The 25,810-nt window shown below is 43.5% G+C and overlaps 10 protein-coding genes across 10 annotated transcripts; 7 read left to right on the top strand and 3 right to left on the bottom strand.

Moving 5' to 3' along the window:
* Positions 1-661: 661 nt before the first annotated feature.
* PAAG_03914 (hexokinase family protein) lies at positions 662-2,673 on the bottom strand (the record flags this gene model as incomplete). Its single annotated transcript, XM_002794275.1, has 2 exons — positions 662-1,922; positions 2,066-2,673. The coding sequence occupies 2 exons, from the start codon at positions 2,671-2,673 to the stop codon at positions 662-664; spliced, it is 1,869 nt and encodes a 622-aa protein (XP_002794321.1).
* A 230-nt stretch (positions 2,674-2,903) lies between these two features.
* PAAG_03915 (hypothetical protein) lies at positions 2,904-3,089 on the top strand (the record flags this gene model as incomplete). The annotated part of the gene is made up of 1 exon (XM_002794276.2): positions 2,904-3,089. The coding sequence occupies one exon, from the start codon at positions 2,904-2,906 to the stop codon at positions 3,087-3,089; it is 186 nt and encodes a 61-aa protein (XP_002794322.2).
* A 1,348-nt stretch (positions 3,090-4,437) lies between these two features.
* PAAG_11772 (hypothetical protein) lies at positions 4,438-5,120 on the top strand (the record flags this gene model as incomplete). The annotated part of the gene is made up of 2 exons (XM_015847359.1): positions 4,438-4,774; positions 4,915-5,120. 2 exons carry the CDS (start codon positions 4,438-4,440, stop codon positions 5,118-5,120), a joined length of 543 nt encoding a protein of 180 aa, XP_015703050.1.
* Positions 5,121-8,236: 3,116 nt separating this feature from the next.
* PAAG_03917 (hypothetical protein) lies at positions 8,237-8,938 on the top strand (the record flags this gene model as incomplete). The annotated part of the gene is made up of 2 exons (XM_015845103.1): positions 8,237-8,525; positions 8,667-8,938. 2 exons carry the CDS (start codon positions 8,237-8,239, stop codon positions 8,936-8,938), a joined length of 561 nt encoding a protein of 186 aa, XP_015702192.1.
* A 1,122-nt stretch (positions 8,939-10,060) lies between these two features.
* PAAG_03918 (hypothetical protein) lies at positions 10,061-11,083 on the top strand (the record flags this gene model as incomplete). The annotated part of the gene is made up of 2 exons (XM_002794279.2): positions 10,061-10,466; positions 10,584-11,083. The coding sequence occupies 2 exons, from the start codon at positions 10,061-10,063 to the stop codon at positions 11,081-11,083; spliced, it is 906 nt and encodes a 301-aa protein (XP_002794325.2).
* Positions 11,084-11,786: 703 nt separating this feature from the next.
* On the top strand, positions 11,787-13,751 carry PAAG_03919 (hypothetical protein; the record flags this gene model as incomplete). Its single annotated transcript, XM_015845104.1, has 4 exons — positions 11,787-12,174; positions 12,234-12,895; positions 12,962-13,029; positions 13,097-13,751. 4 exons carry the CDS (start codon positions 11,787-11,789, stop codon positions 13,749-13,751), a joined length of 1,773 nt encoding a protein of 590 aa, XP_015702193.1.
* Positions 13,752-14,294: 543 nt separating this feature from the next.
* Positions 14,295-16,691, bottom strand: PAAG_03920 (Spc97 / Spc98 family protein; the record flags this gene model as incomplete). Its single annotated transcript, XM_002794281.1, has 1 exon — positions 14,295-16,691. The coding sequence occupies one exon, from the start codon at positions 16,689-16,691 to the stop codon at positions 14,295-14,297; it is 2,397 nt and encodes a 798-aa protein (XP_002794327.1).
* A 1,951-nt stretch (positions 16,692-18,642) lies between these two features.
* PAAG_03921 (HET-C domain-containing protein HetC) lies at positions 18,643-21,668 on the top strand (the record flags this gene model as incomplete). Its single annotated transcript, XM_015845105.1, has 6 exons — positions 18,643-18,730; positions 18,838-18,973; positions 19,052-19,222; positions 19,356-19,397; positions 19,504-19,733; positions 19,837-21,668. 6 exons carry the CDS (start codon positions 18,643-18,645, stop codon positions 21,666-21,668), a joined length of 2,499 nt encoding a protein of 832 aa, XP_015702194.1.
* Positions 21,669-23,283: 1,615 nt separating this feature from the next.
* On the bottom strand, positions 23,284-23,719 carry PAAG_11773 (hypothetical protein; the record flags this gene model as incomplete). Its single annotated transcript, XM_015847360.1, has 2 exons — positions 23,284-23,352; positions 23,459-23,719. The coding sequence occupies 2 exons, from the start codon at positions 23,717-23,719 to the stop codon at positions 23,284-23,286; spliced, it is 330 nt and encodes a 109-aa protein (XP_015703051.1).
* A 322-nt stretch (positions 23,720-24,041) lies between these two features.
* Positions 24,042-24,550, top strand: PAAG_03922 (hypothetical protein; the record flags this gene model as incomplete). Its single annotated transcript, XM_015845106.1, has 4 exons — positions 24,042-24,123; positions 24,173-24,263; positions 24,326-24,382; positions 24,433-24,550. 4 exons carry the CDS (start codon positions 24,042-24,044, stop codon positions 24,548-24,550), a joined length of 348 nt encoding a protein of 115 aa, XP_015702195.1.
* Between the last annotated feature and the right edge of the window lie 1,260 nt (positions 24,551-25,810).

The raw sequence follows: 25,810 nt of genomic DNA on the forward strand, positions 1-25,810 counted from the left end.
ACCTCGCTCTGCCACACTTTTCCATGTGGTTAGGAGCCATTACTCTGCGATAACCTGATGATATCACTCAATTTGGGGTTTCCCAGGCTTCTTCATGGGCTATCAAAAATGAAAAAATCCTCTCAGTGAAGACTGCTGACTCGCCTGGACTCATCAATGTATTTGTGTATGGATGCTACTAACGCAAATGGGATATCCTGCCAGCAACATCAGAATACTGAGCAAGAAAAATGGCGGAGAAGAAAGAAGCTAGAATGGTCCCAGTAAGGTATACACACGTGTACTCACAATAACTAAACGCAAAATTGGCGAGGCCAAAAAGAGCAGATAAAAATAACGGTTCCATAAATTCTTGTGCCGTTAGCAAAACGTAAAGTAACTTGAGAAGAGAAATGCTACTTTGGGTGACGCCCTTCTCGTGCCGACTAACATCAAAAAAGAATAGGGCAAATAAAAGGGCTCGGGTCAAGAGAGTGTGGTTCGATTGTGAAAATGAAACCGAACAATAGGGTATCTTATCCAGAGCTCCTAGCTGCCCAATTCCGCCGACGATTTTCCACCCTTCCGTCGTGGCCTAGAGTATCGACATATTTGCAGGGAGTCCTCAGAAGACCCGGATGGGGTTCCTCTTCCACTAATTTCATACCTCCACTTTCACCTATTACCTCTCGCCAGCCAACATGCCTGCAAGCACACCCGCTCCAATAATACCACCATCCGATGCTTCCCGCAGAAACACCGACTTTCCACTCTCCTGAGGCCCATCCCAAATCACTAGCCGGTCAATGAACTGCTGACAGGTATCCTTGAAGCGTGGATATCGCTGGATAATACCACCTGTGTACGCTACCACCAGTTCCTCCGGGCCAGACTTCCAGTTAGAAGGTACGGATTCAATGATGGGTGCATTGTGCCCGTCAGAGCTGGGCTTTTCACTGGCCGTAACCTTGGCACCGTCTTTGGAGGCTAACTCAGAGCTTACAGCGCCTACGACAGGCTTTGAAGAGGAGCCATTGTTTAAGGTGGGGACTGTGATGTTATGTAGTCGGCGCGGGCTTGGATCGAACGTATCACGGAGCTTTATTTCTCCTTTGCATGCGAGCAGGCCAACGACTGCAGCGGCGATTAGCCCTGCAGACCGCGTCTGGACGGCTTGGGCAACTTTCCGGAAAGCTCGTGCGAAATTTGTATCCCAGGTCCAATCACTGGATTCAGGTGGTGGCAAAGTCTGGTTAAGATGTCGCACCAGGACGGCATCTGATGATATTTGCGCAACGGAAGATGACAGGTATGCAGTTGTGAGGGCATATTCCTGGATCAGGTTTGCTGGTAGCTCTTTTTTGGAAAGCCCAACTACGTTGGTCAGGTAATCGTAGAAGACAATCCGTACCAGCTCACCGATATAGCGGCCTCCGGTCATATACTCGAATGGTTGGAAACCGGGTCGGGTGCAGGCCTCATCCAGCTGTGTATCCCACTTTGTAGTGATGTTCAGCTCACGGAGAGGCGGTGCAGCACCATTGAGGGTCCATTCAGTGTTGACGACAGTTTCCACGGCCCATGGATGTTTCGAAGAAATGTGCTTTGCCTTTGATTCGTGGAGGTCTTTCAATCTCATAGGGATCGTGGCGTTGCAGCCCGTCCCCACAATGATGCCCATCGCAACACGGCTATTTGGTAAGGACTTTACGAGGTACGCTAACGATGCAAGGGTTGCTACTGTGTCATTGGTGATGGCCGCAATCTTAAGTTTTGGCAGGTCAAAAAGTTTCCGTCTTTTGGCGGACGGTTCGTCTCTCTCAAAGGGTCGCCTTGTATGCCTGTCATATCCTGCGAGTAATATACCGCCTAGATCAAGATTGGAGGTTATTGCAAAGCCTTTTCCCATTGGCATCAATCTCGCCTCAGAGAGTGATTCTTGCCTGCTCGCAGTTAGCACAGATACATATCTAAATGCTGGGGGCAGGAGAGGAATGTATCTCTTTTACTAGTTACGGCGGCAAACTCAACAGCAGATAGATGTGTAATGCGAGAGAGGTATATAGAAACCTGACAAAAGACTCACATCATCGGAAAGCTGAAGGTGATGCCCATTTCAAGCTCTGTTGGAAAAGAGGTACCAGCTGCAACATTAAGCGCTAAGCTGTCTGCCACCACCTCTGCCATGCAGTCGCCGATCCACAAAAACAAATCCTCTGCCTGGTCCTTCTTCAGATGCTCCCCTATTGGCCAAGTCCTTTCTAATGTTCGATTTACCCGTTTTCTCTGTGCCTTCCTCATGGTATCACGTGATTTCGGGGAGTTGGTGCTACTGTCACTCTCCGGCGCTGCTCCCAGGAGTTCGATGAAGGCCACTCTGAGATTGGTCCCACCAACGTCAATCGCCAAGTATCTGCCGGTTTCTTGGCCCGTCGGTAGTCTTGTTACCGGAGTGGGTAAGAACTGCTCTTCTGATGTTCGAGCAAGGTGGCGGTACACATGTTGGAACCGGCAGGCCAGTTGATAGAGAGTGGTGTCAGGCACAACAAGAGGACTTAGGAATCTGTCGATGGTGTCATCATCGCTTTGCAGACTAGACGACCCATTATCCATTCCCTGGAGGCCATCATTGCCGTCATATGACTCATGATCTAGAGCAGGGTCTTGGTTGTCGATACCGCTGCATTGCGCCATGTTTTACCCGCTGAAATATTTTGTAGATTGTATGGGGGGATATAAATGTGGCAATGAAGATCAGGACGCTGTACGGTCTCAGTAAAAACCCAGCTATGAGAGCTGAGAGGTAGCAGGGGCAATCCAAGTGCAAGTATGACGTAGATTTACATATAAAAACACTTCCAAAGGTCGTTCTGATTTCGCAACGCGGTGAGGTGAATATATGTTGACAAGTGTCGAGGTTGACGATGGATGTACAGGATGCGGAAATTGCAAACGATAATGTTCCACAGCCGAAGGGGCCTCAAAATTTGAAGTACGGACCCTACAGCGAAGTGGATACTGCGGCTTCCAGCAAGATAGGAGATCGAAGGAGCTTGCACGAGGTTGTGGCGGTATTTGAGGGTTGGTTATTTCAGAACCCCACTGGATGATGATGAACGAGGATAATAGAAGATGAGAATGACAATAACAGAGGATACGGACAGGCGATGGAGAGATATTTTTAGTGGTCGTCTAGGAAGCTGAAGCAGCAAAGCGGAGGAGGTTAGGCGGGCGGATACGACCTTGCGAGAGAGTGAGGCAGGCGACTTTCACACCGATGTGACCCTGTGCATGTGTAGGAGTGGAGAGATTTTGTGAGAACAGGAGCCCCAGATATTGAGCTGGGTGGACTGGCAGTATAGACAGGAGATGGCAAGGAAAGAGAAGCTGTAGGAAGAGAACAGATATGTCCAAAATAACGGAGAAGAGCAAAGAGGAATTTCCGGGGTGCGCAGCGCAGACAAACATAAATGAGTTTGAAGAAGAGTGGTGGTGGTGCTTCTAGTCGTAGAAACTATAGGAGAACTACTGTTTGGGGATGTGGATAGTTATTTAAGGTTGGCCGGTTGACGGGCTGGAAGGGAACAAGGTGAACGACGTAACCTTGAAACTTGCTCGTATCAAACATTGGTCAGTTAGTTGGTGAATTAGTTATTCCTTAGTCAGACAGTGCAACAGCCGGAAGATAAAACTAGTTCGTTGGATAGATATTATCAATTTGCCCATCGAATCACACATCGCATTCCATGCATTTTAGCCAGCAGCTGGAGTCTGCGATCAACAACGCGGCCGTGAGCTCACCGCAATGCAACATGACCATATTTAGCCCGGGCTGCTTTCACACTGTGAAGATGCTTCACCTTACATGTAGAAATATTTTGGGGAAATATATAAATACATACATACACTGATTGGATGGTGGACTCGTCGTTTCGCGACCATGTTCTGTGCCGTTTGCACGCACGGCAGTGGTTGATGTACCTAGATCTGTTCCGAACCCAAATATTCCTCCTTCATCCCTTGTCAACTGCACACTCGAGTTTAAGCGACGATTTATTTAACTATAGCTAGTCAGTTAGAATACTGTGGAATAGCAAAAGTAAGTTTCACATGCAACAGAAAAGCGGGTTTCCCTCCTTCAACACAAGCTGGCGGGCCACTGCCAGGAAAGTTCTGGTTACGCATTCTCTGTACCTGTCTTTCTTTATCTTTGCCCAAGTTCTCGAAACGGACCAAGAGGGCCAACCTATGGATAGTTCTATGTAAAATTATCTGGTTTTAAGATTGTTTTTTCGGAAGGTTTACTCCTGCACTCCAGAGCTTGCAGCCGGATCTCACGAACCCCCCCCGATGCATGCCGCCGCGCAAAAATACTCTGCCCTAGAGATGAACTGGCATCCCTTGCATCCGCGACTTCGGAACCACTAACTGCGGAGTTACTGCTAACTGCCAGCAACTATGAAATCCAATTTCATCCACTTTTCTGCGCAGGGACAAGGCTCGTTTTGCACGCCATGGCCCCAAGTCGCAGCCCAGGAAGCCCAGCGGGAGGACTTATTTCAGGGCAGCATCTTTCACCACGGTTTGTGCTTGGGAAATCCTTCCCAAGGTTCTATCGGAATAGAGTTAGTGGTTCTCCCAAAACCCAATCAGCTTTTCCCCCTCCCAACCTCCGGGAAAAATTTCCTGGCGAAAGTTACCCTTGACTCTCCTAGGTCGCGCTTATTTGAATTCTGGGCTGGAACATTTGGTTTGAAAATCGGACTCCGAAAAATGCACCCCAACAACTATCTAGGTAATTGGTGATATATTCAGTAATGACGCTGACAGAATAAATCCTGTTCCTGCGTGATGAAGCATCTATTAAAAAGGTTTCAGCGTGACTAGTTAACGTCAAAAATTAAATTCGCACAAAACTTGACAACAGATAATTAGAAATTCCACGTCTCTTGGCTGTCGGTTGGGTGTCCTCCACAATTCTACCAATTGTTCTTATCAACTATTACTATGATGGCAAATTTCGAACTCCATCCGCTTTTCCTAGAAGTTCCTTCGTGTTTCGGCAATATCTCGCCTCTGGTGCGTATAAAACCAAACTCTTTGACAAACTATGGAGCAATGAAGGTTCTCCAGAACTTTGAACTTTGACGGATGGATATGCCGAATGAACATGGGTAATTGGATTATAGGATTATGATGTGGGCCATGCGTTAGGTGTGCCTGTCCCCTGTCTTTCTCAAGGTTCATCATGCCAATTGAGTTCTTCATCAACTGTATCTAGGAATTGTTTGGCAGAAGAGCCGGGTGGAGAGACAGATTGCTTTAAGCCTCTTCAACTAGGAAGAGGGAATGGAGAAGAATATTGGCGTATACAAAGCGATCTCTCAACCCATTAAGCACTTGATAAACTAAACTTGTGCGCCAGAGGTCTGGACTTGTCGAAATAGGGAAGAACTGAATTATATCTTCCTCATCTCTTTCTTCCCCCTGCCGGGACGAATTATGAGTTTCCGCTTGAACCTTGGAAGTTTCCATCAACCGAGATCATACATAGTTACAAGAGGACACCTAGCGTAGCCCAACAAAGCCACCCTGCATATTCCTGTCTTTGGATGCCAAATCTCAGAATAACCTATGATAGGGTGTCCTCCGTTCCCCCAGCAAGATATCTCCACCCTCGAACGTGTACGGTGGTGGTTTGAAAAAGGACGATCCAGACTAGTTAGTTAACATTTGGGAGATTATCATATGCGTTCCCTTTAGCCGGACTTATCCACATGTATCACACACACACACACACACACAGAGACACACACACAACCCACCACATGCACACACACAACCACTACCACTACCACACCTCAGTCCTTTGAACTGGCTTAGGGGTGGGTCAGGGTTAGATTTATATTATAGGAATTAATATTAGAAAATTAAGATTGGGACAGAATTAGGGATTGAGCAGTAGTTTACAACTATTAGTTAACTATGAAGTTTGAAACTACCCTTACATAAGAGAGAAAGATAACTAATTAACTACTGTTCATTTGATATAAAGCATCTTGGGTCCTGGCATATCTTAATCATGTTCATTAAAAAAAAATTTCAATAGAGTTTAGACTATAAAATATGACATTTTCTTATACTATCATTAAAACACTGCTGCATATTATATATATATATATATATATATTATATATCTTTATATATTAATAAAAATGATTTTAATATATTTCTCTTAATTTTTATATTTAATTAACTTTTATATTGAAAATAGTGAAGTTAAATATAAAATTAAATAATAATAAAAATTAAAAGCTTTAAAAATATATTATTTTTATATTTAATATGAAAAATTGACTTTATTTAAAAAGTAAAATTTTTATTTAAGTTTATATTTTAATTTTTAAAATATTTATATACACTTTCTAAAATATTATTTTATAAACTTTTAGATAATTTTTTTATTTTATTATTTATTTTAAAATTATTTTTATCTTCAATAAAAAGGTACTTAAAACTTATTAAAAAAAAATTTATATTAAAAATTTTTTTTAACAATAACTTTATAATTTAAATATTATAATTAAAATTTATAAATAAATAAATAAATATTTTTATTTTTTATAATTTTTATTAATATTTATTTATAAATTATTTAAAATATCTAATTATTACTTATATTAATAATAAAAAAATTAAATATAATTAATTATTAACTATTTTATTTTTATTATTATTTTATTATTAATAAATTTATAATAGTAATATAAATTATTTCTTTAATGATAATAATAAAAAATATATTATTTTATTTTTACACTATTTATAAACTTTAAAAACTATTTAAATACTTTAAAATTTTGGTAATGTAACTATACTATTAAAATTTCATAAAAAAATATTTAAAACTAAATAAATTTAAATTTTTATAGTATATAATATTACAAATATATACAGAAAATATTATATTTTTAATAAAAAGTAAAAAAATATTATTTACTATTATTATATTTATATAATTAAAAAATATAATAAGTTTATAAATATAAAATTGAATATATATACAAATTAATTATATATAAAATTTAATTTTAAAAATATATTTATAATACAAAAAACTAAAATTTTATAAAAACTACTATAATATAATTAATTATCTTAGAACTTATAATATATAATATCTCATTTAAAAATGATAGTAATTTATATATAAGATAGACTTACAGACAGTTAGTTAAACTGATGATATCAAAATTAACTACCAATCAAATATCATCTGATGTGGATCAGATGATATTTTCAACTTTTAAATGTTACCTCTTGAGATTTAAGGTACTTCTCTCCATGGAATTTGAATTCAGCCACTATAGAGTAGTAAAAAAAAATTTAATATATGTAAAAATATTTTTAAAAAAACAGTTTATTAAAATAATTTAAAATAATTAATTAATAGAAAATTAGTCAAAAATAATTATCTACTATATAAAGTAAAGAAATTTGAAAATTATATATTTTGAGTAAATGTATTAAAATTTAACAACTAATAATTTTATAAAAGTTATTAACTATCTAATTTATTATTATTATTTTGAAGGTTTATTATTTATTATAATATATTTTAATTTATATATATATATATATATATGATTATTTTTTTATTTAATGATTAATTGAATTCATTTTAATAAGTTTTTAATATAATTTATATTATATTATTATCATATATTGCAATAGTATTATCTATGTTATAAAAAAATCAATTTTTATATTTTAAGATTTAAAATTATAACTCTATACACTATCTATTTAAAATTATTATTAAAAAAAAAAAAGAAAAAAATTTAATATTAAATGATCAAAAATTAACCTATTTAAAAACTACACTAGTCTACTTTAAAATGATTGTTTGACTAAATTGATTCTATAATAATTTAGATAGATCTAAGTTCAACGACATGAAATAGTGTCATTTAAACCAGTTCTCATCTAGAATGGTTATACTACACCGAGAAGGTCAAGAAGGTATAAAATAATTGCACTTCCTATATATATTAAACCCGAATCCAACGCGTTCAGGGCTAAGAAGACATGAGGGAGAAACATTCGAAGTCCCAAGGTTTCGAGGGCACCTGGGCAGATAACCAGGATCATGCGACGACCTGGATAGCCACTCAGTTTCCCCCAGGCCCTCCAGGAACATTGCACACTTCTGTTTCTTTTGACTGCTTAGCATCAGAGGAAGGAAAGATATAGAACCATGGAAAAGCATGGGGAACGTTGCACGTTCTCCAGCGCTCCATTGCGATATGTTTTGGCCTTGTGCTATCTTCGTAACTATTATCTAGCAGCACAATTTACGTTCATTACGTCCACACTGCAATGTGGGAGATGCGACAACAAATCCCGCCCCCAAACGTGCAAATATGATCTTTTCCCAATGAACCCAGCCGATTTGAACCGGGTGAACGTAGAAGCACCCGTTATGAGCAAACGTCTTGATTCTGAGCATTGTGTCGAGCATCTTCTTCCTACTAACCACGCTTCAGGTGCTTCACATGATCAACAAATCCTCGTTTAACTATCGGAAAGTAGGTAGTGCACTTCCAGAAACTACGACGGCTTTTCTTTACCTTGGTTTTTATTTTTCATTTTTATTCGACCGAAGAAGCTAACGTGAACGCGTCCAGGTTATCGTCAATCAATTCGTCGGAGGTATCTTGCAGGCACGGTCTCGAAGAATGTGAGGGGAACACAATATTTCTTTGCGCCGCTAATATCCAGCATTCCCCCCGCTCCCGGAAACCTTCTGACCTCAGCTCCTGGGCTTCGCCTACTGTATACTACGTTCGCGCAATCAGATCCCGTAACGGAACCTCAGCAGGATTGTGCATCCCAATACAATGTCGATTTCGAAACTCTTGACGCCTGTGTCAATCGCAAAATGGATGAAAGCAACTAATGTTCCAGCGTTGTCGATCCAAACAAGCTTAGTGGATTTGCGCTCATGATCAGTGATTTAAGCGCAATGAACGTTTGGGTGTTACGAAACGCTGCACGGTTGATGTTGTTCGTGCCAAGTAGTGTGTCCATGATGGAGAGTGGAAGATTTGCGTCCGGGATGGGTATAAAGCCCATGGGCTTGCTGACGCGTTTAAGGTACTGTACACGGAGAAAATGGAATCTAGACCCATGCGCTCTCTAAGTCACGTAAAAGCCGAAGAGGAAAATACACAGTGCTCATGAACATCTACCTCTATGCATTCGCTGCACTCATAGCCTCCAAATACTCCGTTCAACATTTTCACCCATCTTTTATTCAATCACTCCCTGTTCCCATCCACCATCCTGCGCTACTACTCTCGTACCGGATACTGGCTATTTTATCCCTGGATTCCTTCCTTACGGACTTTCTTTAATGAATTCACGAATGACCCTTCTCTTCGGTTTATACAATTCGTTTTTCTCTCAATTTTGACTCATACTTTTCCGGATGCGTTTTGATTCATTTCCCTCATAGAATTTTTAATACCATCAAAAGTCTCGCAATTTTTTACCATTCAGTGTGCCGTGCTAGTGACTTCCTGTATTATTTGCGTCTAAAGCTGCTCTCTATGGATTAATGTTTAATGTGGTTTGATTTCCTGGGTCAGCTAATATACTGCACATAAAATAAGCACCTATCTTTTCCTGCTCCTTTTATTAAGAGAAATATATGGTGTGGTTTTATCCCTTTCCTCCTGTTGTTATGCTCTAATTCTCACTAATAAGGGTATCTCATGTTCTTGCTAGTTCGATGTCTATAACTCAACAATCATTCTGCCCGCAACTTGTGAGCCTTCAACACCTCATGACTGGTAACCGCATAACTACAATGCACATATCAACTAGAGTCCAGTATTTTTGACCTTGACGCGTCTCTACTTTCTCACACCAACCTACCCTCCCCATGTCTGCTTTACCAAACATACACATTTGGAAGTTTCCATCTTTTTCCGAAAGATCCGATCTTGCAGTGAGAGGGTTGCAATATCATCGCACCCAAGACATCAATTAGATATAGACAGATTACCCTACACTCGCCATGACGCTTGCCCCAGCAACTCATTCCGTCCCGGAAGCCCCCAGTGAAAAGCATTCAGGGCACAAAGAGGAATTTAAAGCACTTGTTAAGAATTATAAGGGTATCGACTCTGTGAAGCCCGTCCTGAAAGAGTTTCTCAAAAAGTCCGATTTCTTCTGTTTGCTATATGACGTCTTTGAACATCATCTTTCCCTGGCCAAGACTCGTTCACAGGCGTTGGCCGATGGGCAGATCACCGTTTATGATAAGGCTCTGCTCGAGCTAACCAACAACGGGACGGAGACGTATAACCTGGGTGCGTTCGAGTTGTTCCTCGATGAGGTTATGGGAATGAAGAGTGTTGAAACTGTGGATTTGGAGGCTTTGGTTGTCAAGAATGTGGCTGTGAAGAGCCTATTGGTGCATGGTATGTTGTGTCCTTCTGACTTCTCATTGTTGAAAATGAACATGGAACGAAGTGGAAGAAGAAAACCAACAGGCTATAAAATGAACAACATAATAGCTAATTATTCCTTACAATTAGCTACCCGCGCTGAGCCAGGGACGATCGCCGTCCCCATTCTAACTGCCTCTGAGGGGAAATCTCCAAATGACAAAACTGGTAGCGTAAAATATGAAACTACCAACAACGCAAAGGAACTCAAAACCATAAAAGACAGCCTCTCCCGTATCCTGGCCACCTTTTCCAACGCGCAGCAGGAATATAAGGCAATCCCGGATAGTGATGTTGTCGCCAAGTCCCGCGCAGCGAAATTCCTCCGCGACACGGCTGAAAATGCCCTCACCTACATGCATTCCCGCCAAATGAAGCACCATATGGCTCCGGAACTGGAGGTGGCATTCCAGATGGCAAAGGAGAAAGCCATTGCTCTCAGTGGGGGTAGGAAAAGACGCTTCGAGGTTCATGACCATGACTATAGCGACTTCCGACCTTCCTCATCCTCCCGTGGTGTGAAACATTCGTCTAGCTCGCGTCATCACCAAGCCACCCATCGTAGAGGAGATCGCTACCGTCCATATTAAAGGAGACGATGGGCTAAGATTGGTGTATTCTTCCATGGTAACATATGGCAATGATCCTATGGTTATGTTCATGATGGCAAACAACGTTGTCGAAAATCTCTCCCCCCACACCTATCCCCGCCCCGAATTTACGGGGCTAGCCATAGGAGGTGGTGATAATCAATGTATGTACTTCTGGAAAAGAACGGGAAGGGTGTTTAGGAATAGCAAAAGACTAAGATACTCTGTCCATACCATTTTTCGAATATCGTAGTTATTGCATCTGCTTTTCTTGTTTTGTCTCCTCTGTGTTTGACGTTGGGGCGTCAGAAAGCCAGGGCTGCATCCTTGCATTAGTCATCACAGCTTCCGGAGAATTTCAAGTGAGAAGCTAGTTATCAGTTGGCCCAGTGTGGAGAAAGCTCCGACGACACAAGCCAGAATATCAACAACATCTCTCCGACTGAAAGCATGTGATATCTGTGGATTTACTGCAATTGCGTGGTGTCAACATTGTATTGCTTATATGCTGAATGCCGTGCACCTATCCGTCCCGTGTCGTAACTACCGTTCAGCGCATTAGAGATATTGCTTTCGCCCATGTGTCCGATATCAACGGAGCCCCAGCTCCACAAAATATACTGGTAATATGCTGAGCTCTGAGCCTTAGCTCCCTGTTCCACTCCATTCCGCAACTCCATCATTATTCTCTGTAACGGAAGACATGCCGTCGACCAACTCCTCAAGTTCCTTGAACCCCCAGTTGACTCCCGAAGATGGAAGTTCCGTATCAAGAGACCGGGACGCAGCACCATCCAATCGAGCGCAGCCTCTCGAACTCGGGAGACTACAAACTAATTTTGAGGAGGAAGGACAAAGCGATGCTATAGGGGAGCTCCGGGAAAGGGGACATCATGACTTTAGTTTTGAAGCGAGTGATGAGGACGGAAACGATATTTGTTATAAAGAAACGGATGTTTACGATCACACGGATGAACTCCCTTCCAAGAGCTTTACTATCGAAGAAGAGAGGCGCGTGATAAGGAAGTTGGACAGGAAATTAACCATGTTCATGGCGCTGTTATATATGTTATCGTTTCTGGATAGGTCTAGTGAGTTCCCACCTTTGTGTCACGCATTGCAAGTCCTAAGACTTTTATTTGCATTCTAGATGTTGGGAACGCCCGGATCGCAGGCTTGGAAAATGACCTGAGACTTACGTCCTCACAATTCGAATACGTTCTTATGGCATTTTATATCACATACATTTCTTTTGAATGGATGATGCTCATGTATAAAGTCGTCCCTGCACATATCTACGTTTCTCTCTGTTGCTTCTCGTGGGGCCTCATTGCCGCATGCCAATCTCTCGTGTCCTCATTCTGGGCACTTGTGCTTCTGAGGGCCCTCCTTGGTACCGCTGAGGCCGCCTTTGGCCCAGGCCTTCCGTTCTACCTCTCTTTTTTCTACAAGCGCGAGGAACTCGCATATCGTACAGGGATGTTCATATCTGCAGCCCCGCTTGCAACGTCCTTCGCTAGCACCCTTGCATGGGTTATTGTGAAGCTCAGCAAAGATGGACCTATCGCCCCATGGCGCTCATTGTTCCTATTCGAAGGTTTTCCCAGCATTATCGTAGCGATTTTCGCGTGGATCTACGTCCCCGACAGCCCTGGCAGAGCCCGATATCTTACGCCTCGAGAGAGAAAAATTGCAAAGCTACGGTTGAAAGTAAGAAGCGGCATAGGCCACAGGGATAAAAGACGCAAGCGACGATTTGACTGGAGCGAGATTTGGCGAACGCTTCGCGACCCCAAATCGTATCTCACGGCGGTCAGTTCAAGATTGAGTCATTCGATACGATTGCCTTTAACTGACGGTTACCTAATAATCGCATAGCTTATGTTCTTTAGCTGCAATGTTGCTTTCAGTTCGATGCCAGTCTTCCTCCCCACCATACTCAAAGAGTTCGTTGTCCCTTTGCCAAACTATATCCAAAAGCTTTAACCCAACTAAAACTCTCCAATCAACCAGTATGGGCTACTCAACCCTAACGTCTCAAGCACTCTCCGCCCCGCCCTACATTCTATCATTCGTAATAGTCCTCCTCACCGCCTCTCTATCAGACCGACGACGCACCCGCAGTCCCTATATCATAACTCACGCCCTCATCAGCTCATGCGCGTACCTAGCCATTGCTCTAACGGGACATTTCCACACCCACCTCTCGTCCACCGTTCAAATTCTCATTCGCTACATAGCCATCTACCCTGCTGCTGCGGGATTCTTCTCCGCCATCACAGTAATCATCACATGGACGATGGACAATCAGCCCGCGAAAGAGGGTAAAGGAACCGGAATGGCAATCTTGAATATCATTGGACAGTGTGGGCCACTTGTTGGCACGAGATTGTATCCGGACACGGATGGGCCATGGTATGTAAGGGGCATGGCTGTTTGTGCACTCTTTATGCTCTTCGTTGCGGGATTTGCGCTCGCGCTGAAGTTGCTGTTGCAAAGAGAGAATAAGCGAGTTTTAGGGGGTAAGGATATATTAGAGGGGGAAGAGATCGAGATGGCTGAAGGGGAATCTTTGGGCTTAATGGGGCGAGGCTCCAACTCGGGTCGGTCGTCGATAGCTGGAGGGGAGAGAAATTCTCGTGATGGCACATTTATATATATCGTTTGAAATTGTGCATCCGTCCTCCAAGTTTACTTTTGCTGGATTCTTATTAGCTCTTTGCTAGGTGGTGTCGAGATTTGTGGTTGTACAAATTTTTTAAAGATACGCGGAGCAGTGCGAAATTCAAAAGATAAGTATACAATGGCCTGAACTCACAATATTTATATATTATCCCTACTTTTATTTAGCGCTCTAGGTCGCCCGGGATTCTGTTAGGGGGTTGCTACTTCGTCAGCGATTTCCCTGATTCGACGATTCGACATGGAAAAGTATTCATATATCCCAACGGCAATCACTCTGATGCTACGTAGTTTTTAGGAACGCCAGAAACCTTCCACTGCTTAAGGGAAAACCGACACCATAATTGAACTTAACCCTCATAACGGCATAAAAGAAAAGAGAAGAAAAGAAAAATCAAACGGTTACAGTCATGCATCTTCAAAAGTCACCTAAACGCCCTGTCCGTCTCTGCGTAAAAAGAAAAATATCGTAAAATAGATGAACAACTAACAATATCCGATACGCACTTTGGTCACGACAAAGTTCGAGTCAGTGTTGCCCGAATTCAAACCTGCCTACATCATCAGCCTTCTGTTGCGAGCTGAAAAAGTCCAACTTCATCAACAGCTGATCCACACCAGCTGGCTTGAATGGTACGTATGCATTTGTGCCCTCACCAAACATCCCTTCACCTCCACTTATATTATCACCACCGTTGTTTCCCAGATCGAATGGCCGTTTACCATCATCCCCAAATCGATTGTCGTCGATATCGCGCAGACGAGAAATGAGCTCTGTGAGTCCACTGTCGACCTCGACCCTGGCTGCCCGAAGGTCATGCATAATTCGCTTTTCTTCCCCAGCGTAGTCGGCTAGGGAATCCACAACCCCTTCATCAGTTTCAAGGTCAAGGCTCTGCTGTACAGGTTCGAGACGGGTAATCATAGCAATGAGATGGTCGATGGCTGTTAAAAGGCTGCGGAGTGTTTGAGTAAACGGTATGTCTGTTATAAATATGGACTGAATGATAGAGGTCAAGTGGGCGCGGTGGGCAGCTGTGATTGCTTCCGGGTCATGTCGAGATTGATTGGTTTCTGACTGTGTTGGCCGTTCCCCCTGACTGCTGGGACGAAATGTTGTAGCGATATTATCTGACCGGGAGGCTGATGAGACCGCTGTTCCAGGTCGCGAGCTACGCGATGGGGTTGGTAGAACATCATCCAGCCATTGTTTCAAGTGTTGCCATGAGTTAGATATAACCTCGCCCTGCATGTATCCGGTAAGTTCTGACAGGATGAATAGGGCCCTACTTGCAGTGATCCAGATTGGCCTGATAGCAGCAGCTCTGGTATGGGCTCGCTCCCGATTTGATTTGCATCTTGCTTGCCCTCCACGTTTGTTAGCTAGCGGAGGCGCCGGATGGGTTCTTCGGAGAAATGACAGCTTCCATAGATTACTTAGGTGAATTTGGCCTCGACGGATAGCGAGCAGGTAGGCGTGGACTTTCGAGTATAGTCCCATGTCACCTTGAGAGAGAAATAAATCCAGAGGGGGTTGAACATCAAGGGATAAGGTTGTTGGAGTACCAAACAGTGCATTATTGAAAGAAACCTCAGATACGGATATTGATGAGCTGGTAGCTGTAACTTCTTTTGTAGTTTCTGGCCATTGGTTATCATTCAAGTCCTTAACGGAAAGACGTAAAATTTCTTTGGCTAGATCAAGTTCATCATCCACAGGATCCTCTTCATTCTGTTGCAGATACAGCTCCGCCCATGTTTGAGACAAGACTGCCATCACTTCTCCCTCCTTAACCGCAAGACTCTCTAACAAATAGCCACTGTCTTTCCCGGACCTCAATAGTTCAGTTTTCCGATGTCTCCCTCTGACAAGCTCATCAGCGAATGTAACTAGTCCCATGGCAAACTCGCCACGTCCTAATAAGAGGAAATCGTGCAACAACGATATAATATCTACAATCTTAGGTAGTGGAAGAAGCTCGGACAGGGCAGTCTGCGACAAGGTGATTCGTATCTTCGATATTGCGCCTGTGAGCGCAGCAGGAGATATCGGTGAAGAAACGGCCGAGAGATGATCAAGATAATCACCATGAAGCGTTAACTTGGATAGTGAGGAAATGGACTCATCTCCTGCGGAGAATTTCCCCTGTGCCCTTATATGGTTTAAGGACTTGCCAATGAATAAGATTGAGTTAGCAGTTGAGGGAGACACAAATTTTGGCATTAGGTTCGTTCGAATGTCGAAGTCGGCGGTATTGGTTGGTTTCTCATACGCGGCTGATGGACACTCCTGGATGAAGAAGTCTCCCCGACCAAACGCGGGTAGTTGGCCATACAAAATGAACATGGAGAGTTGACGCATGAATGCTGTCTCTGCAGCATTTATCAGTTGAAGTGCCATGTCTTCTAAGTCCAAATATCCAGTGTGAGATTCTTTTCGGAGATGATCAATCAAGCTGGCTCCCGTGCATACCGTTTCCGGTGGTTTTCTTCCAGGGGCGTCCTCATCCGCATCTGGGGACATGAACTGTGTGATTTTCCGTAGCCACCGTAGCCTCCCTACCCAAGGCAAAAATTCCGAGCGAATGGTAGACAGCGGTACAATCCCATGGCCGCCAACATATCGAGCATCATTTGCCAGTATTGCCGTTTCTACCTCCAATATTTGCTTCTGAAATTTGCCCAATTGCATCGTAGAGATATTGGTTGACACCGCCCGGCAGATTGTCGAAGTATGTGACGAAGATATTTGTGACGTATGTTTGCGTAGCAATGTATGAAGACGACATAGCTCTGCTATTGGCTGAAGAAGGGCGAGCTCTGCGGGAGAGAGGAACGGGACACCGTCTTGGGCAGGGCCACCCTTTTTCTGGTCAAAAAGGGGAGACTGATGGCCCGACAAGGCGAGGAGTATTTCATGGAGCATGCTTGGGGTTGTGAATTACTAGAGCTTGGAAGATCAATCAGTTAAACTAATTTGAGATTGCTTGCTTTTTCTTTTAGAGCAGGTTTAACGCAACCTAGCGGAGCGATCCCCCTCATGCCTACCAGCCCGGCGACGTAAGAGTGTGCGACCCAATAATTCGAACCGACACATTTGCCCGGAGTGAACTCCGTTCAGAAGAACAAGAAGCCACTCATGGCTCGGCGGATTAGTTGCAGAGTGACGCTCTCTGTCTTTGTGGTTGGTCAGGACGAAGGTTCTCGGCGCAGTTTACGATAGGGCAGCGGAGGAATACGATCCATGGATACGGAGCTTGATGAGTCAGCAAGTCTCAACTTCGCTCCCCCTGACCATTCCAAGGATCGATGTTGTTAACTATTTTGTTATGTTGATTAGTTAGTTATATATCCTTCTGTTCAACAAAGTGATTATCATTCTAGTCTCATAGTTTGGGAATTTTACCGTCATGGCCCCATCCATCTGCAAATTACGGTAAACCCGGCCCACCATGGTACATATAGCTACCCAAACTCACCCTGCGGATAGTTAACTATCCTGCCTCGGCACCTCAATATCAGAGTATCCTCAACGGAACCCTGCTCAATCAAGCCTTTCGATAACACCCCGAGTGCAATGGCCGCCTGAAAGCTATTCCGCAGAGTGCATGGTATTGATATCGTATCCGATCCATGGATACTGGATTCAAGTACGTAAGCCAGCTTGACTGGTGTCCGCAATGCCGTATCGATCTTTCAATCAGGCTCCAATTTTGCACGCTTTGGAGAATATCCCTTCTTCCCCCCCCCCCCCCCAAAAAAAAAAAAAAAAAAAATTGAAATAAAATAAAAATAGAAAAAAAAAAAAAAAAAAAAAAAAAAAAGTAGTTATGCCCCCTTGTTTGACTAATTTTTGGTCGTCTAACTCTGATTTAGTCGAAGAGGATGTCAAAAGTTCAATCAGGGCATGGATGGTTCGAAAGGCATTGAGGATGTTTAACTACTTGAGCGAAGAGATTCGACCAAATTCTTTCTCGTAACTGGGTATTGCCAGTTGGAAAACCACCCTTTGTAAATTTATCATGTGCATGGGGCGCCTTAAGCTCCTCTTGCTTTCTCTTTTGTATGGTTATCTCCCCTTCAGATTCTCACTGATGATAGTAGAAAATTAAGATGATGATCCAAGCCTTTAAAGCATGAACACCAGCTCAGATTCTTTGCCATCATCCATGGATCCCGACGATGCATGCTCCTCAAACGTGCCAAACAAGGTCAATTACTTCATCTGACGCAAGCTTGCTCTCCCCGATTAAAATGTTTCAACTGATTCATCTTTAGTATCCGTATCAGAATCTTGATTGAATTCGTTCTCTAAATGCCGAAGAAAAAACGAACAAAGCCTTGTCCTGGTCAATGTCCTCAGCCAGATCACTATTTATCATGTGGATGAGACTTGGTATAGAGATAGATATCCCTGCGCTAATTACTCCAGGTAGCTTCATAGTTACATACTAAAATGATAAGCGGGCTCTCTTCATCACCGAATATATCAATCGGCCTCATGGTTCGAGGATCGCCCAGTTTCAAGACAACCGAAGCTGAGGACTACTTACCCGCTAATAAACTCTAGCCAGCGATAAAGAGCCCTTGGTTTTATCGCCTGCTAATTACAAGAACCGTGTATCCATCCATCGCTACCGGGGGTTTCAGCTGGCGATGGTCAAAAGTTTTCCGTGGTTCCACCCAAAATTTCAGCGACAGTGGGGTCGGAAACGCCTATTATTAAAAACAAATAACTAGTTATAGTTAGTTATAACTAACCAGTTAAAAAAACATTTTGTCTCATTCATCCTTCCGTGCCGCAGAGGATCAAGGATATTAGCCTGATCCAACACCGACGTGAACAACATTCGACGGGAGACAATTCAACCTTCAACATGGGCTTAGGCGCAAGGTCATCCATATTAATTCTTGCCGTTTTGCTTGTCTTGCTTCCATCGCAAGTGTGCGCCTTTGGGGCTGGAAGTATGTTTCAACAACCCGCCTCGTTTCGCGACGTTGACACCCGTTACCGAACCCAATATCCTTTTTTATTATGCTTGATACTTACAATTTTGGACTGCTCTCTTAAGATATCGCATCCATCTCTACGATCGAAGGCAAGAATTGGCGCCATGGAGACATTGAGGATACCATCAAAACGCTCGCGTTCCTCAAGGGACACAAATGGACAGGAATAATGATTAAGCGTCTCTATTTCGGAAATTGGTACTTTGCACCCAATGCACACAACTTTCAATTCTGGTTGGGACCTACTTGGTGACTAACTTTGTTTTTGGTCAACAGGTTAAGAGATTACTCGCAAGCTGTTGATGTTGGAACAGTGTCGAAAATACAAGCCGACACTATACGGATCTTGGTCTGGATTCTCAGTTTCGGCGCTTTCGGCTATGCGACTGGGGAATTTGAGGTCACAGCTGAAAGGCTCTGTGTATACAGACCGGAGGAACATATTGAGTTCGTCTTTCCCTGGCGTCATAAGGGCCATTTCGAACCATACCCGATGGCTAAGCTTCGGGTATTTTCGTTTATTGCGCACGAAAAAACGAAAAAAAAATATTGTTTTTTCTGACTATTATATTTCATATAGCAATCCAAAGGGTTATGCCGATGGTAAAGATGCTAGGCAGTAGTACGCTCTCTCGCTGTCCATAATTGAAAAAAAAAAAAAAAAAAAGAAAAGAAAAAGAAAAAAACTCTCCATCTGGTTTACATGCGCCCATTAACACTCGACATAGTGATCCACGGCTTCGGGGCCCAATTCGACCCATTGAACTTGAAATCGACCCCCAATCTGGTATGAAAAATTACATAGCCAATGAACGCGGCGATTGGGCGACCAGTGCTGGGTACGTGAAATACAGTGTTGCACGAAGTATACACTTTGGACGACTCTACCTTGCGGGTGGACGTCATGAAAAGGGCCGTGAGGAACATTTGAGTGAGGCCCTAAGGTGTCTCGGCCAAGGTATATTTTTACCCTCCTCTTGCATGCAGCGAGACTCATTTGATTATGACCAAATTATCAACCTCTTAAATCACATTTTTACAAAACTAACTTCTGTTTGTAGCGTGTCATACTCTGGAAGATTTTTCTGCACATAGTAATTATTGTGAATTGGCGTTACGAGAAATGAACTATACCAATGTCTTTCCTCACACGGGAGTGGGAACCCAGATGAACATCCAAGGAAAATATGTCTTCCCCGTTGTCACTGGCACATTTGGCATGACCGATTTTTTTCACAGTTTGCTTGGGGAAGCTTCAGATCAATTTGCTCAGAGTGAAGTCAATGAAATGGACAATACCCTTGGTACTGCTCAGTCCGGATCGGGCTCCTCTGGAGCTTTGAGTTCTCTCACCAGTTTGCTCTCTAAAGTCCCCGGAATGAACGGGATGATTGAAGAAGCCGAAAGGTTGAAACGTAAGTCAGAGGCTCAGGAACAGTCAAATCAACAGCGCGGCTTGGATGGGTATGGAGCCACAAGGGGCCAATTTGATCACCAAGGGATTGAACGCTATAATCAACCTACTGAATATGGCCAATCACAAGCTTCCCAAGAGATTAATCCACAGGAAACAATTTTCCAAGTATATCCGATTTTAGAATTTAGAGACAGGGTGGTCAAAAATCTATCCTCCGCTGTCGAGAAAATCCCTGGGCTTTCCTCTTTGATGGATAAAATCAGCGAAACCCTCTCGATATTCATTTTCTCCCTCTTGGCTCCATTTATCAGGCCAGTGATAAAGATTGCATCGGCAAAACTACAGCTTGGTTCGTCTGAACTGACAGCGGCTGAAGCCCGCACTCAATACGAGCCCTGGACAAATCCGAACTGCACTGACCCAACCCACTCTTTTCTCTCCAAGGACCATTTCAGCAATATCCTCAACGATCCTGCTGGGCGAGTTGCTTCTGCGGTTGTGAAATTCGTCGTTCCTCGTGTTTTGTATGCATTCCAACATGTCGATGTCCCGGTTGATCGGGTATTGAATGACTGCGTCTCTATTTTCCATCATCCGGCATTTCGACGGTTCGACAACGAAGCGCACCGTAATATGTTTGCAGAAGTTGAACGTTGGGCACACTCGCAGTCGAGCAAGGGAGTTAACTTGAACAATGTTCTAAGCGCTGAGAGTGTTAAGGCTGGAAAGAATCACACTGGAGGCAACCCCCATACTCACGGCACCGGTCACTCACATGCTGCTCCTAGCCATAATCAGACATATGGACACTCTAATTCCCAAGGCCACAACCATAGCCAGCCTGGGCACGGCCACAGCAACCACGGCCATAATCAGTTCCAGTCTCATTCACTCGGTCATGGTGGCGGTAATTCCCACAGTGGTTTTCCTAACATTCCCAATCTCCCGAATCTTAACCAAATCCCTGGAATGTCTTTCTTGGGAGGCTCTGGCGGTGGCTCTGGTGGTGGCTCTCAGCATCACCATCAGCAGCAGCAGCAATCCCACACATCGTCCTCATCTTCGATCCCCTGGGATCAGCTCTCTCATTTGCCAATCCCAGGAGTTTCTAAACTCAACAAACTCAATAAATTAACCGGTTTCCTGTCTGGCGGTGGTGGGTCGAAGCGTGAAGTACCAGACGAGGCAGGGAACGGCAATACTCAGAGCAGGGGTGCCACTCCAGGGGAATCCGGATCTGGTTATCTTGACCCATCTCAACCGTATCCGCCATACCAAGAGCAGCCGAGCGCCTATCAGCAACAACAACAAACACCATACGATGATCCTGGATATACAATGCCCCCACCAGCTGGATATGAAATCTATAATCAACATATAAACTCTAGCGAATACCAGCCTCCTACGCAAGGCGCACATACTTACGACTATTATCAATCCCCACCGGGCAGATTTGGCGGTGCAGGACAATTTTAAGCTGAATGATAGATTAGTGAGAGCATAAAATTATTTGATTTTCAGCATTTCCTTTCTTTTCTCCTCTGCATTTTATGGCTGGTTAGATCAACTCTCTATTGCTTTCTGTTTGTAGTAAAATGCTGCCATGTGGTGCAAAGTGAGCACTACAGGACATGACGTCCATTACTTTCCAGGCTGCCTCTCTTGTTATTGTCTGTACACGCAAGTTCTCTTCTCATTTTCAAGCCTTTCATGATGATGATGATGATGCTTGCATGGTTCAATAAGCATACAAGCAGTTCTCATTCAAGACTGATAATTTTGCTGTAGCCTAAGCTATAAAGTTCTAGATGGCATATCAAGGGGCTCATCTGGGTTATATAGTTACAAGTTCTTTGCCCTCCAATACGTGGATGACACAAGATTTTCTCTTCTAGGAGCCACCATCTTCACATCATGCAGTCAAATGAGTCGGTCAAACATCTGTCACCTTTTCATCTTTCAAATCTGAAATGTTGACGTTGCCTTGTTTCTCCTGGAGTGCTCACGTTATTTCGTCTAGGGAACGCCGTGATATGAATGAAGCCGACAACTGTCCCTTCCTCCCACTTCTCAACACTTGCTAATTTATCCAATCGACGAAACCAGGCCGGTGTCTACGATCATGGCCAAGTGCTGTCCACTCAGTCGTTTTTGTGGAAGCCAACTGATTGGTTTTGGCGGCAGCGCTTTGTTCTGTACGGAGCAAGAGGCTTGATCGAAGCCGGGAAAATCTCCTCAGAAAACCATTCAAATTTATATATATATATATTTATGGCAGCAGCTGGACACTCAGGTTGCCTCGCCGCGGTTGAAGAGAGATAGATCCAAGGACCTTCCGGACGTTGGTTATATCATATCGGAATTGATTGGCAAACTGGTATAGAGGCATTCTGGTTAGCTCTAGGAAACTCTCCGTTTTGATTTCAACTTTCTCACACTATAGCCCTTTGCCCATTCGAAGAGAAGTACTTTCCGTCCAGAGTTTCTAAGATTTCCTTCAGATACATACGATCATCGCACTCCCCTCGAGAGTCCTTTGGACGAAATAAGCATGTTCAGAAGTCTCTCTCGAATGAAGAAACTTCGGCAGAGAAAAAGGTCACTTTCCTCCGTGTTACTTTGCCAAATGTGAAGATATCTGCGGCGAGATGCAGCTGTTCTGTGGAGGGAATATCATAGCAGCGAGCTGGTGCAGTTCTCATCACTTTTCACAAGGGTTCCCGGGTGCTTATTGGTGGTTATATCCAGAACACGTACGCGCAAATTATGATGCTGCTGCTGCTGCTAGCAAAAGAAAAGAAGGGGACATCCAAACCCAAATACAAAGATCCTTCTTATTCGAGCCACGAGAGACGATATCTCGCTCTGATATCGCAGTTTCTTTGGGCTCCGGCACATCTGGTTTGGCAACCCATAAGAATTAGTTAGTTACAGCCGTCCATGGTGCCGATCTTTTTTAGACGTATTTCGGGATTGGCCAATCGTCGTCAACTGCCAACGAAAATCTGTCTCTCAATTGGCGTATATTTAACTACTCGCGCCCCTTCGAAGCGCGGTTAGCATTGTCTAAAGGGGAATGTATTATACAGATTTACGTTATCCCGGCATATTTGCCCAGCTTCGTTTTGACGATTTGTTGACCTCCACTGGCAGCCCAACGCTGATAGAGGTCCGGCATCAAAACTCTTCAAATTCGACTAGATAGTCGAACAACAGCAACTAAGCTTTTGACCCCTCCTCGTTGAGGCTAGTCTAACACCGCATACGTAGCCCGCAAGCATGTCGATCCCGACCTTTGCAAACCCATTTATCGGCGTCTGCACGAACACAACCATGTCATTGGTTTCCACGACTCTGCTGACAGGGCGGGAGGTGCACGTTCCTGTGGAAAAAGATCCGAATCTGAAAAATGAAAGAAACGACATCAGAAATGAAAGCTCGAAATTAAGAACCTCCATCTTGAATTCTTCCCCGCTGAAACCGTTGTTCAGATATTGGCCGGTGATAGCATACCACCGCTGATCCATTAGCTGCCGCAAAGTTATTTGGCAGTTGGAAATCAAATGTCTGATATTTCAGGCTTGCTCTGTTCACTTCTGTTGTCTTTCCATCCAGGGCAACATCTAAAAATGACTTGCTTTAAACAACTTTAAAACCTATTTAAACATGGCCCATTTCCTCCTTGGGCTGCTGTTTCTCCACATCTTGAGAAATCAGTTGTCTGTCTTCGGCTGATATATTCAAAGCTGAGGACTAAAGGCCCCGACAATATCCTCTGCTTTGTCAACTGAAAGGAAAATTTTTGTTATCCTAAGTTCTTAGCCAAATTGGAAGGAAAAACACGCACAGATGCTTCTCTCAAAACGTTTGGCCATATTGTCCTTTGTGGCTACCTTCATCGCATTCGCTATGGCGCAGGATCCTCCGGCAAGTACCATTTCAGTATCGTAACGCTTATCAATCTACATCTAACAAAACAGACCAGATCTCCATCTTCACTGAAACGAATTATGTCGGCAACTCGTTGCTGATTGAAGCCGATAACACTTGTTTCGCTTTGCCTGATGGATTGTATGTTTGTGCCATGCGCCTGCTTGTCAGGTACAGCAATGCTAATCCGATGGCGCTACCAGTTCCGACAATGTTGGAAGCATTTCGTTTGATGGGAGCTACCTTTGCAAACTTTACCAGTAAGTTCCCAATGTCCTTGAATCTTTGATTCATGAGCTAACCGAAGCAGGGGATCAGACTGCTCGGAGAACGATTTCCTACAAGATGTCAATGCTCGCAATCCCGATCTAAGGTCCAGCGGAATAGGCACGGCCACACAGAGTGTGATCTGCAGCCAGGCGAATTAGATAGGGTCAGAAGGGTCATCGACATCTTGTTCAATGTGGTGGAGTCTTATTTGGTGTCAGCTCCATGTCAGGATACGTTCCTTCGTTCTGTCAACGAGTTAGCAAAGGGGCTGGTTATCAGAAGAGTGGGGTTCCAGGATGGTTTTCAGATCTTAGGAGAGTTGGATATCTTAATATATACAATTGATGACCTACGAAGACATGTTCCAGAACAAGAATCCGGAGATTTCCTAAGTGCGGCCCAGTCCAGCGTATGAATATATGTCGTAGGAATCGTCTATCCGAGTGGATTGTGCTTTTTCTCTCTTATATGTTAGCCCGTCATCAGAATGCTTCACAAACTTTCCTATGAGACGTACGCAAACTACCCCCCCCCCCCCCCTTTTTTTTTTCTGCTTATTCTCCACCATTGGGACTACTTAATTTTTCACGTTTTCATAAATTCCCCTAATCTTCGGCTAAATAGCGATAGGAAATATTACTAAGGTTTTGAAATGAAATCAAAGATATAGAAATAAAAAAGAAGAAAAAAACCGAAAACTTTGACGACGTACGATTCTGAGGTACAGCTACATGAGGCAGCGGATGTTTGCCTAGCCGCTCTGTATTGCAAATTCCTTACTACTCTGCCCTACAACAAAGACATCATTCAAGATTTAAGTACGAGTTCATAGGAATTAATTATATGCGTAGTTAGCCAATGAAAGTTATACCAGTGTCGGAAATGGAACAGCTCTAGAAACTTGCAGTCTCCATGAAGCTGTGGAATTGGTAAGTTAACAAACTAGCGGAGCCTTTCGGCGATTAAACAGCTCAACTAATCAATTGGTTAAACCTGACGACGAGACAGCAGCCAACAAAATTTAACCCTTTACAGATATCTGACAGTTGAACTGGAACCTTTGGAAGTGTGATCGTCCTCCCAATCCTGATCCCTAGAGGAAGAACGTGCGGGTGATATATACTTTTTTAATGTTTGGTCATGATGTCATGACAGACACCCTTTTCCGTGATTCAAAATCTGATTTAGCTTCAACAATCTAGACTTAGCATGATAAGAGATGCGTTTAACTGCAATGGAGATATACGCATCTTGTCAAGAGTTGAGATCCGAAAATGTTTCCTCAATCCCTTGTCAACGAGACCCGGGCCGGCTGGCATTGCTCACGCCGACAACAATACTTACGGAAACTTCTCTGAGCCGATCGGCAGGTCCACCGAAGGCCACTAGGGATGAAAACATTGGCCGCACATGAACTC

This window comes from Paracoccidioides lutzii (genome assembly GCF_000150705.2).
Source record: "Paracoccidioides lutzii Pb01 unplaced genomic scaffold supercont2.9, whole genome shotgun sequence".
In the NCBI taxonomy this organism is placed as follows: domain Eukaryota; kingdom Fungi; phylum Ascomycota; class Eurotiomycetes; order Onygenales; family Ajellomycetaceae; genus Paracoccidioides; species Paracoccidioides lutzii.